Consider the following 13163-nt stretch of genomic DNA (forward strand, 5'->3'; position numbering starts at 1 on the left):
GTTTGAGCAATTGAGATGCCCTGAAACCCTTAGCACTTACATGGTGAATCACACAAACACTTGTTAAGGTTCCAACACCTTACCAGATGATTTTTAGTAAGTAAAAGGGTAAAGAATACAGATTACAGCTTATACACTACAAACCTAACATTAATAACTAAACATAATAACTAAATAGAAATATACACAATAGCGAACGATCGTAACACAGATACATATAATAAACACAAAGAGAATAAAATGGCAAACACTTAAAGGATAACAAGATGAGAACGAATTGCATACACACAGAGTAATGAAATGGCCACAGAGAAAACTTACACACTTGGGAATGAATCGCATGCGCTATCTGGGAACCAGCTCAGTCATCACGGGGAAAACCTTGTGGAGAGAAGTGAGAGCTGGTCTGGCTATGGGGATCTTTATATACACAGCATACTGTACACTACAAAGGGCCCTACAATCTCATTGTTTATTGGACACAGGAATTTGTCTCTGCATTATAACAAAAGGTCATAGGTGGGTTCGTACGGGGGGGTGGGGGGGGGGGGGTGTCCAACTGCTCAGGTGGGAGGCATCCTCAGGACTCCCACCACATGTGTAATAAAACGGCAAATACTGTAAATGTCCATAAACTTCTTTTAAACATAACTATACGCAGGAGCGACTAATCTCTTCCTAACCAACACCGGAATGTTTCTAATAAAATACTCTTCAGTTAGGTACTAGACACCACCGTTCAACCTTTGTCAGACCCTTCGTATCATGCAAAGAGGAATCCCTATGTCCACGAACCATTTACACTAAACATACTTGCAGACATTATTAAGGGGATTAATATCTACAAGACACACTATAAAGGTTAACTATGCTATATACGAGTCGCCCGCTACAAGCTCATAAACTCTACCGTAAATACGCATATACCGCGCGTAATCGCCGGAGCGAGTGTACGCAATTTGCGGACGTGCACGTACGGCAGACTGAATGCACGAGCAGCGGGCATGTGCATGGGGTTAGTATATGGCAATGTGAAGCATGATATTTTTCGACTTTGACACCACGAAGGACCTGGTATCCGGATCTGCAGGAAATGCTCACAGAAGATCCTTGGCCTCTTCCTCTAAGACAGGACCTGTTGCAACAGGGGCCATGTCTATTCCAAGACTTACCGCGGCTGCGTTGGACGGCATGGCGGTTGAACGCCGGAACCTAGCGGATAGGGGTATTCCGGATGAGGTCATTCCTACGCTAATAAAGGCTAGGAAGGACATGACATCTAAACATTATCACCGTATATGGCGAAAATATGTTTCTTGGTGTGAGGCCAGGAATGCTCCTACGGAAGAATTCCATCTGGGCCGTTTCCTTCACTTCCTGCAAACTGGAGTGAATTTCGGCCTAAAATTAGGATCTATTAAGGTTCAGATTTCGGCCTTATCCATTTTCTTTCAAAAGGAATTGGCCTCTCTCCCTGAAGTACAAACTTTTGTGAAGGGAGTACTGCATATTCAGCCTCCTTTTGTACCTCCGGTGACGCCTTGGGACCTTAACGTGGTGTTAAGTTTCATTAAGTCACACTGGTTTGAACCATTTAAAACGGTGGAGTTGAAAAATCTCACTTGGAAGGTGGTCATGTTATTAGCCTTGGCTTCGGCTAGGCGAATGTCGGAATTAGCTGCTTTATCACATAAAAGCCCCTATCTGGTTTTCCATATGGATAGAGCGGAATTGCGGACCCGTCCTCAATTCCTGCCAAAAGTGGTTTCATCTTTTCATATGAACTATTGTGGTGCCTGTTGCTACGCGTGACTTGGAGGATCCCGAGTCCCTTGATGTGGTCAGGGCTTTGAAAATTTACGTGGCCAGATCGGCTACAGTCAGAAAAACAGAAGCACTGTTTGTCATGTATGCAACCAACAAGATTGGCGCATCTGCTTCAAAGTAGACTATTGCTCGCTGGATCTGTAACACGATTCAGCAGGCGCATTCTACGGCGGGATTGCCGTTACCTAAATCGGTCAAGGCCCATTCCACTAGGAAGGTGGGCTCTTCTTGGGCGGCTGCCAGAGGGGTCTCGGCGCTACAGCTGTGCCAAGCTACTACTTGGTCGGGTTCAAACTCCTTTGCAAGGTTCTATAAGTTTGATACCCTGGCTGAGGAGGACCTCCTGTTTGCTCAATCGGTGCTGCAGAGTCATCCGCACTCTCCCGTCCGTTTGGGAGCTTTGGTATAATCCCCATGGTTCTTACGGAGTCCCCAGCATCCTCTAGGACGTAAGAGAAAATAAGATTTTAAACCTACCGGTAAATATTTTTCTCGTAGTCCGTAGAGGATGCTGGGGCCCGTCCCAAGTGCGGACTACTTCTGCAAAACTTGTATATAGTTATTGCTTAAATAAGGGTTATGTTATACTTGTATATAGTTATTGCTTAAATAAGGGTTATGTTATAGTCTCATCGGTCTTGGACTGATGCTATGTCGTTTTCATACTGTTAACTGGATAGTATATCACAAGTTATACGGTGTGATTGGTGTGGCTGGTATGAATCTTGCCCTTGGATTAACAAAGATCCTTTCCTCTACTGTCCGTCTCCTCTGGGCACAGTTTCTCTAACTGAGGTCTGGAGGAGGGGCATAGAGGGAGGAGCCAGTGCACACAAGATCTAAAGTCTTTCTTAAAGTGCCCATGTCTCCTGCGGAGCCCGTCTATCCCCATGGTCCTTACGGAGTCCCCAGCATCCTCTACGGACTACGAGAAAAAGATTTACCGGTAGGTTTAAAATCTTATTGTTTCTATGTACCAATTCTTTTATGACCGATGTCTCAGCCTACGCCTCTGGTACTCTGAGCGGCTTTGTATGTTGCTACAATGCGACTAAGATGCAATATTTAGTGATAAAGTGCGCTACTTCTGTCTGAGTTTCAGTCGCACCAAGCCTCTCGGGCCGTTGGGTGTATGAGGTCACATCTATAGATCTTGATCTGAATTATCCATATAAAAATCATGACTTTGTTCCTTGGTCACATCTATGTATTCATTTCAGATGAAGTAAAGTTGAGTGAAGCGTTTTCTTTAGTCTCCTAATACTTTTGTAAAGGGAATCATTCAAAACTCATGTAAATGTATGTTGCTGTCCCAGAACAGATCTTAATATCCTAACTTAAAAATCATACAACAGGCAATTATTTTTCTTTCAAGAAATACAAATTTTATAGCTCTATTTCATCCTAAAAGGCGCAAATAAAAATATAAGTCGCAGACTGCAAAATCCTCCAAAAATGATTAAATGGATACCAGAAATTTCTTTCCGTATTGGATTATCTTACCTTTTAAGTGTAATAACACTTTACAGTGCTTTCAGCTGCCCCGCTGTAGTCACCCCATAGATTTTCCTTGTTGTGTTCTAGCAGCAGCAGCACTGGTTTTACTGGTTCTGTATACTGAAGGGACGCCATTGCACAATGTTTATCTTCATAGTGCTTACAGTTAGCCGACTTTAATATACTACTAAACTATGCCATTAGCTTCTAAAAAGTAATTAAGACTTACAAAGTAATAGTTTCCACAAATAACATAAAATACTGTTAAATTGGGGACATATTTAAGATTGAGAGAGCTTATTAATAACGCTATGTGAGACGTTATGTAGCCTATTTATGTACACCACAGATAAATTGTATTTTATTATATGACCCTGAATTAGAAATGTCACCGGACTAGTACTATAAAGACATTAAAATCTGTAAAAACTCACAAATTTCAAACGTCAAAGCTACTTTGCTGCTGGTGCTTGTTTTGCCTCATTGTATTGAGAAAATCCACCATTGTGTAATAGTGTTACACATACTTTACTTACTATTTTAATTCAGCAAATATTTGGATTTTATTCCATATGCAAAAACTGTATGCTAGATTTAATAATAATGTGTTTTTAGCATTCGGTTTCATGGTTCTTCCCAGAACAGTTGTGTTCTGCAGTTTATTTTCAGACTGGTTTTGCAGTCCTCTGTACCTAGGTGTGGTAATTTTGAACAAATTACATTGATAGGCTATAGAAATGTTTAATAAAATGTATTAATAGAACATTTGATCATTCTAATCTGCCCACCTCTGGGTTCGGTATGGATGACCGGTGGACAGGATGCTGGCTGTCATTATCCTGACAGGGGCATCCCGCCCGCCAGAATGCCAGCAGCGGTACCAGCGCTCACTGCACTCGCCACAGGGTCTATTCCCACACTATGGCTGTCGTGGACACCCACGAGTGGGAATAGCCCTGTTGCGATGGGTTTCTGGCTGACTGCATTGTCGGCTGTCTGGATTCCAGCATCTATATCCTGACCACTGGGATCCCAACAGCCGGTAATTGAAAAGCATCCCCCCACCACTACCTTATACCCCTTTCAGACCCCCAGCTTCTAACACAGGTTATTGCACATGAGCGCGCATAACCCGTGTTGCTGTGCGGTCTGAAAGGGCCCAGTTGGAAGAATCCTGGTCAAGCGAGCAGGGTTGAACACGTGTTGTGCTGGGTGAACGGGAGCCAGGTCGATGCGACCCGTTTCCTGTTCTCTCTGTGCAGACGGGCGGCACTTGGAGATCATGTGATCTCCAAGCGACGTCACCAACCCGACAAAGGGAACTGAGACGGGTCGCACCTGGAAGCACCCACGTCAGGTTCCCGGGTACGACCTGCCTCAGGCGGTCTGAATGAGGTATTATTCATACAGAATGACAGGTGTTTACGTGATGATCACTTGATTGCTGGCCTTTTAGTTTAGTTCAGCCCTGCTTGTTGTTTCTTCTCTTGCTACATATGTGGAAACGTTATGTGCTGTACTTTCTGTGTAGCTCAAGTATTTTGCCTCCAGACACTTTTTTGTATTGCTCTTGACTAAAAGCGTAATTGTTTCTGCTACAATTTAAATAAACTAAAGGTTAAGTCAAAACAAAAGTCTACTTTTGACCAGTGTTGTCTGCTGTGATTGTTAGTTTCATAGAGATTAAAGTTGATAGGAATAATTTGTTTTCTCAAATTTGAACACTGGTTGCTAAAATACAATGTGCACCAACAGTATATATAGAAAAAGTGACTTCAAGATAACTTGATTGCAAAATGTGTTTCCTCTTAATACAGGAGATGGAAGTGGTCATTTGAGTATTCATGCAACTGGCGCAGATGGCCTACATGAGGATCATACAGCCATGGAGGAGGGCGAAACCAGCCCAGACCCACAGCCGCAACCTGGACGGAGAATGCGCAGGGAGGCCTGCACATGCCCATATTGTAAAGATAGCGAAGGAAGGTATGTATTCAGCCGTTGTTTAACTGTGTTGTCATAATTGGTGATGGTTTCTGAATCCATATGCAGAAATCCCAATCTGCAGTGCCATTGTGCTAAGTTTCAGTGTTGCGTTCGTTGTTTTGATCTAACATTAGGCATGTTAGCAGTAACTCAGTGAGTGGATAGAAACTAGCTGATAAGTGTGTGTAATTGTGTAGGCATTGACAGAGGTCTTATGTTAGTCTATCGTTTAACTAATTTCATTTAGTGGTTTAATTTCAGAAAAGCAAGTTTCCAGCCCACTTTCCTGCACAAGGTATATAGAGCTAGAATTTATGCTGTCACTTTTATCTTCAGAGTTTATAAATATCGACACAAAATAATCACTTCTAAGCTGGTGAAAATAGAGAGTTTTCAGTCAGATGTTGATGTATAATAAATAATAGTGGTTTATTCACTGAGGAGTGGCTGACATCTTGTACTATTATTGCATATTGTCAGTGTTTAACCCTTTATTTCCCCCTCAGGAGTACAGGGGACCCAGGGAAGAAGAAGCAACATATTTGTCACATCCCTGGCTGTGGCAAAGTATATGGGAAAACGTCACACCTGCGAGCTCACTTACGCTGGCACACAGGAGAAAGGCCCTTTATCTGTACCTGGGTGTTCTGTGGAAAGCGTTTTACACGGAGCGACGAGCTGCAGAGGCACAAACGTACCCACACTGGTGAGTTCATGGCAATTCATTCATTCTTTGGGGGGAATTCAATTGAATTGCTCTGATGCGCACCGATGATGTTCTGGCGCTCACAAAACAGTTGAATTTTCGTACCTGTTTTATGTCTGTTCTTCACTCAATTTGGTAGAAAAGGCTAAATTAAAGGAATAGTAACTACAGAACGTCTTTACATGTATTAGTTGTGCACAATTCACGTTTTGATAGCATTTTGTCAGTGTTTTTGTAGGTGGTGCAGTTTCTACTTTGATCAATTTTCTACAATGTTTCTAATCCCTTTTTTTGTTGTTAGTGATGGGATCCCCCTCATTAACTGTATTTAGCAGGACCCTGGCACAACAAAGTTTCTGTGTCATAGCTGCAGATTTTAACAACCGGCACCCAGAAAGACCAGTAGCATTTTTTTGGACGACCACTCCATGATTTGTCAGCCAGTCTCACTTTCTTGGAATTTGGAAATTAGGCCCCTGACAGTGTTATGTGAAATTGGAGGTCTTTCTGGGTGCCGGTTGCAGCTACGACACGGAAACTTAGTTCTCCAGACATCAAAATAACCTAGATTCTCTCCTCTTTCTTTTTCATCCACTAGGGGTCACTGGAGTACTCTTGGGGATATGGACGGGCTTCCGTAGGAACAGCACTGAATATTTAAATTTAGTAACACTCCACCCCTCCATATCCCTGAGCACTTACCCAGTGTTTTTTCTGTGCTGAACGTGGCAACACCTGAATAGCTGAAGTCACGGTTATGTGAAGAAATTTTTCTTTTATTTTTATTTTTATTTTTTCTACTACTTGGTATCCCTTTCCCCCTTCCAAAAGGCAGGGTCAGGGATAGTGCAGCTGCTGATAGCAGCACGGGCGTGTCGGGCCTCTCTGAAAGAGCTCCCTCACAGCCCACACATCCTGCTGAACTGGCTGGCCGGCGCTTGTTGAAGAAGCCCCGTCGGAGCCTCATTACGGAACTGCAGGTATGTGAGGAGAACGGGGCGGTCAGCTTCCGCTGCCGTCCCGAGGAGGGGAGAAGGCGCTGGTGTTATTGCTAGTTGCGGCGGTAGCAGCGCCGCCCGCCGAGCGAACAGCTGCTGCCGCCGGGTAAAACTGCTCTCCGGATCTCCGCGCCAGCACGGCCGCCGCTACAGGGCATCTACTTCCCGCGTCAGGCCGCCGTTTCTCCCGAGGCTCCGGCCGCCGCTTGTATCGCTGGGGGCCGTAATCAGTATAAGCCTACTCTAACAGGTACCCGATGTCCCGCACTGCACACTACGGAGCAGCTGCGAGGAATGGTAGAGGACAGCAGCAGGCTGTTCAATGCTTATAGTAAAGAAATAATAATGTTTAAGCACATTTTATATATATAATATATAATGAGGCTTTTGCTGCCAGGGAGACTGTGTATAGAGATATATGTTTAAGCACATTTTATATATATAATATATAATGAGGCTTTTGCTGCCAGGGAGACTGGGTATAGAGATATATGTTTAAGCACATTTTATATATATAATATATAATGAGGCTTTTGCTGGCAGGGAGACTGTGTATAATATCAGTATGAAACTGTGATTATATGTTTAACCATGGCAGCCATTAACCATGCTTCGTGTGGCAGCCATTAATCATGCTTCCTGTGTCTTCCTGCTGTGATTCCAGAAGGTTCCTGTCTTACATCTCTACACCACCGGAGGCACAGGGGTGTTAGTGGGAATTTCGGATCACATTTCATAGTACTGGCCACGTGTACTGCACTTGGCCAGATATATATACAGAGACACCTTACTGCTATTTTACCGAGTCGTGCAGGTGTCTGTTTTTTGTGTATTGTATTGTCTGTCGCCATAATGAGTAAGGCACCAGCAAAAACAAAAAAGCATATTTGCAAAGTATGTGGCAGTGTGTTACCGGATGCATCTACCACATGTACAGTATGTTTTGTGGATTCCGTTAATAATACCATTTCTGCTCCGGTTTTACAACCAATGTCCTCACCGGACCCTCCGTGGGGTATGTTAGTAAATGTACTGGAGAGATTTCAGACAGAAATGACCGCTGCTCGTCTGGAGCGAGAAACGTTAAGATCTGAGTCTAGGGTGAGGCCGCCAGAACTACCGGAGGCGTCTCAGCCTTGCGTAAGGTCCAAATCCATTTTGGGCAAACGGGATAATTTTCATATGTCTTATGATTTTCCAGTGTCTGCTATGTTGCATTCTGACGATTCCATCCCAGACCTCACGGAACACGATGAGGGTGAGGAGGGCGAAGTGGAGTCAGATGGCGAGGATGTTAACAGTTCCGGCATTGATGATCTCATCAGAGCGGTACGGCAGTCTCTAAGGTTTCCTGAAGCTGAGCAGCCTCTCACCAATGATCAGGTCGTATTTACTAAACGACGGAAGACGCCAGTAAGTTTTCCTGTCGGATTCTCTAAATCAGATGTTAGTAGAAACAAGACAGAATCCAGATAAGCGGTTTTCTATACCTCGCAGATTTAAGTCTAGTTATCCTTTTCCAGACTCGGTAACGTGTACATGGGAGAATCCACCAATAGTTGATTCTTCAGTGTCAAAGCTTACCAAGAAATTAACCATACCAGTGCCAGCAGCTACTACGCTTAAAGATCCTTCAGATCGCAAGATAGAAACTATGCTAAAAACCATGTATGTAGCAGCAGGTGTGATGCTAAGACCTGGATTGGTTGGCATTTGGGTAACTAAGGCGCTCATAATATGGCTTACAGAACTAAAATCTGCTTTACATGACGAAAACCTGATAATTCTGGTAAATCAAATGATTGAGTCTGTAGAGTATCTCTGTACAGCGTCTACTGACGTCTGTCGGCTCACTTCTCGTATTTCATCTTCGCTAGTTACGGCACGAAGAGCACTCTACCTGCGTACTTATCAAGCGGAGGCAGAGGTCAAACGAAGTATAGAGGCGTTGCCTTACGATGGCAAGAAGTTGTTTGGTCCAGAATTGGACGCATGGATTAAGGAGGCTACGGGAGGTAAGTCTGTGTTCTTACCATTGCCTCCACCTGCGCCAAGAAGAAGGTACGCTGGACCTTCGTTCAAATCCTTTAGACCTCAGCCCTTTCGAGGACGTGGCAGAGGATCAGCCACGCCTGCTAGACGTGGTCGAGGACGTGGTTTCCATCAAACCAACACAACTCGCCAAGACGCTAAGGTTACCGACAAGCCAGTGGCATGACGGGTTACCAGCCCATCTCGGTTCTCCAATTGTGGGAGCACGCCTTCAGACGTTCCATGGGGCGTGGTTCCACACATCCGCGGAGGGCTGGATTCGCAATTTAGTGTTAAAAGGTTACAAAATAGAGTTCGACTGTCTGCCGCCTCTGCGGTTTTTCAAGACAGGCTTGCCTCTGTCGGACGACAAGAGGACAGTTTTGCAAATTGCCATTCAGTCCTTGCTGGATTCGGCAGTGTTGATTCCGGTCCCTGTACACCAACAGGGTCAGGGTTATTATTCAAGTCTATTTGTGGTCCCGAAGCCGGATGGCTCAGTCAGACCAATATTGAACTTAAAGGGCCTCAATCAGTACGTAACTTACTACAGATTCAAAATGGAGTCTCTACGTTCGGTGATTGCGGGGTTAGAGACCAAGGAATTTATGATTGCGCTAGACCTCAAGGATGCGTACTTACACATTCCAATTTGGCAGCCTCATCAGAAATTCTTACGATTTGCAATACGCCAGAACCATTACCAGTTTCAGGCTCTGCCGTTTGGCCTGTCATCAGCGCCTCGGGTATTCACCAAAGTAATGTCTGTGATGATAGCTCACCTCAGATCCCTGGGAGTGACAATAGTTCCGTATTTAGACGATCTGCTCATCAAAGCTCCGTCTCAACAGATACTTACCCAACATGCGCTGCTAACTTACAATGTACTGGTTCACCACGGTTGGATTGTAAATTTCAAGAAATCACATCTGATTCCGTCTCAACGCCTTCAGTTCCTAGGTATGATTCTCGATACGGTCAATCAAAGGATTTACCTACCACAACAAAAAGTACAAATGCTACGCCATCTAGTACAATTAGTACTCAAACCACGCACAGTGTCGGTACACTTGTGCATTCGCCTGTTAGGCACAATGGTGGCAGCTTTCGAGGCGCTTCAGTTCGGGAGATTTCACTCTCGTCCATTTCAGCTGAACGTGCTTGCCCAGTGGTCGGGCTCGCATCTGCAGATTCACCACAGAGTGAGGTTGTCACCAATAGCAAGAGTTTCTCTGCTATGGTGGCTCAAGGAACACAATTTAACCGCAGGAAGACGGTTCGGAGTTTGCAATTGGATAATTCTAACTACGGACGCCAGTCTCAGAGGTTGGGGAGCGGTAATTCAAAATTGTCAGCTCCAGGGTCTCTGGGCGGATCACGAGAAATTGCTGTCGATAAATGTTCTAGAACTCCGCGCAATTTTCAATGCGCTACGACAAGCAGTGCACATGATTCGCTCTCAGCCTGTCCAAGTGCAATCGGACAATGCGACGGCGGTCGCATACATCAACAAACAAGGAGGAACGAGAAGCCGCATGGCAATGCGGGAAGTAGCTCGAATCCTCAATTGGGCGGAATGCCACCAGGTGATATTGTCGGCCGTGTTCATTCCGGGAGTGGACAACTGGGAAGCGGATTATCTCAGTCGTCGGGATTTTCACCCAGGCGAATGGTCATTAAATCCAGAAGTGTTTCACATGTTGGTTCAGCGATGGGGATATCCTCAGGTGGACCTGATGGCATCTCGACACAATCATCAAACGCCCCAGTATGTGTCCAGAACAAGAGATCCAAAGGCAGTCGCGGTGGATGCTCTCACTGTCGCGTGGCCGTACAGTCTTGTGTATCTGTTTCCACCGTTTCCGCTGCTCCCTCTGGTGCTAAAACGGATCAAAAGAGAGTCGCTCACAGTCATACTAGTGGCGCCTCATTGGCCTCGGAGAGCTTGGTTCTCGGATCTTCGAGGATTACTCGCAGACGATCCGTGGCCGCTCCCGATACGTCCAGACCTGTTACAACAGGGTCCGTTTCTTTACCCCGATTTAGCGCGGCTGCGTTTGACGGGGTGGCTGTTGAGACCGCCCTCTTAAGAAGAGAGGGCATTCCAGATTCAGTTATACCAACCATGTTACGAGCTAGGAAGCCGGTTACGGCAGCTCATTATTACAGAATATGGCGTGCATATATAGGTTGGTGTGAAGCTCGGCAATTTCCGACATCAGCTTTCAAGGTATGCCGCCTGTTGTTGTTTCTACAAACAGGGTTAGATGGAGGATTGCGCTTATCTACACTAAAGGTTCAGGTATCTGCTTTGTCAGTTTACTTTCAAAGACGATTGGCTCTATTGCCGTCTATACGCACTTTTCTCCAAGGTGTACTCAGGGTACAGCCTCCATTCATTCCACCTACAGCGCCATGGGACTTGAATCTGGTTTTGGAGTTCTTACAGTCTTCATATTTTGAACCCTTACAACAAGTGGATATAAAGTTTCTCACTTGGAAAACAATTTTTCTCTTAGCCTTAGCTTCGGCAAGGCGTGTTTCGGATTTGGGTGCCTTGTCATGCAAGCCACCGTATTTGGTGTTTCATGATGACAGAGCGGAACTTCGGACGAATCCCGCCTTCTTACCAAAGGTAGTGTCATCTTTTCACATCAATCAACCAATAGTAGTTCCTGTGTTGACAGAACATTCTGGAACTCTGGATGTGGTTCGCGCATTACGCGTTTATGTATCCCGAACGTCTTCAGTTCGTAAGACGGATACGTTATTTGTTCTCTATGATGCTGCCAAGATGGGTTGGCCAGCATCTAAACAAACTTTATCCAGATGGATAAAACTGACCATACGCCAGGCTTACCTTCATGCTAGGTTACAACCGCCTACGTCAGTAACCGCTCATTCCACACGTTCTGTGGGAACTTCATGGGCAGCTGGTCGTGGGGCTTCTGCGACGCAGCTTTGCCGGGCGGCTACATGGTCTTCAGTGCACACGTTTGTGCGCTTTTACAAGTTTGATACTTTTGCGGCATCAGCATCTAGCTTTGGCCGCCTAGTGTTACAAGTGCCAAACAGCTCTCCCGCCCACGGGGGAAGCTTTGGTACGTCCCAAGAGTACTCCAGTGACCCCTAGTGGATGAAAAAGAAAATAGGATTTTGGTACTTACCAGGTAAATCCTTTTCTTTGAATCCATAGGGGGCACTGGACGCCCACCCAGAGCAGTTTTACCTACTTGTGGTTAGTTCTGAGGATCTTATGGTAACACACTTTCACCGACTGGTTCAAGTTACAAGTGCTGGTTAGGGTGTCAACTGTTAGTTGTCAGTAACGTTATGTGTTAACTTCGTTATTGTCAGTTATGTTATATGTAATACTCCATTATTAACCTCTCTTAATTCCTGTTCGGCTCAGTAAAAAACACTGAGTAAGTGCTCAGGGATATGGAGGGGTGGAGTGTTACTAAATTTAAATATTCAGTGCTGTTCCTACGGAAGCCCGTCCATATCCCCAAGAGTACTCCAGTGCCCCCTATGGATTCAAAGAAAAGGATTTACCTGGTAAGTACCAAAATCCTATTTTTGTCAAAGCCATCTTCAGTTACCTGCAACAAAAAGTGTTGTTACTTTTGAACCGTCACTGCTATTTCAAATCTGTCTGCAGCAATAAACTTTTCAGCAAATTCTGATGTTGTGTGACGTGTTACACGACCCCCTTTCCATTCAAAAACTGACTTAGATTCAAGATGGACGATTTGAAGATGGCGCCCACGTTCGGTACATTCCCTAAAAGATAGCCCACCTCACCCATACCTTACTAAAGTATTCAGTTTTCCCATTTCTTACAGTTTGTGAAACAAAAGGGTGCACTGCGACTTTTGAATCGCCCTGTAGAAACTTAGAATTTGATGGTAGACAAGAATCACGTGGCCCATCTAGTGTTACTTTTTTATTTATTTATTTTTTACCTCTAGGCAACCTCAACCCTATTTGATCCTTAGTTTTTGTAAGAATATTCATATGCCTATCCCAAGCATGTTTAAATTGCTCTACTATCTTAGCCTCTACCACCTCTTATTGTAGGCTATTCCACGTATCCACTACCCTTTCTGTGAAGTAAT

The 13163-nt window shown here is 44.7% G+C and overlaps 1 protein-coding gene across 1 annotated transcript in view; it reads left to right on the plus strand.

Annotated features, from left to right (window-relative positions):
* The window catches only part of SP1 (Sp1 transcription factor), a 60318-nt gene that overhangs the window by 31551 nt on the left and 15604 nt on the right, over window positions 1–13163 (plus strand). Inside the window, exons 4-5 of the mRNA XM_063952117.1 lie at window positions 5142–5310; window positions 5817–6016. Of these exons, the coding sequence (XP_063808187.1) occupies window positions 5142–5310; window positions 5817–6016 (369 nt within the window). The remainder of the gene's footprint in view (window positions 1–5141; window positions 5311–5816; window positions 6017–13163) is intronic.

The sequence above is a fragment of the Pseudophryne corroboree genome, chromosome 2 (assembly GCF_028390025.1).
Source record: "Pseudophryne corroboree isolate aPseCor3 chromosome 2, aPseCor3.hap2, whole genome shotgun sequence".
In the NCBI taxonomy this organism is placed as follows: Eukaryota; Metazoa; Chordata; class Amphibia; order Anura; family Myobatrachidae; genus Pseudophryne; species Pseudophryne corroboree.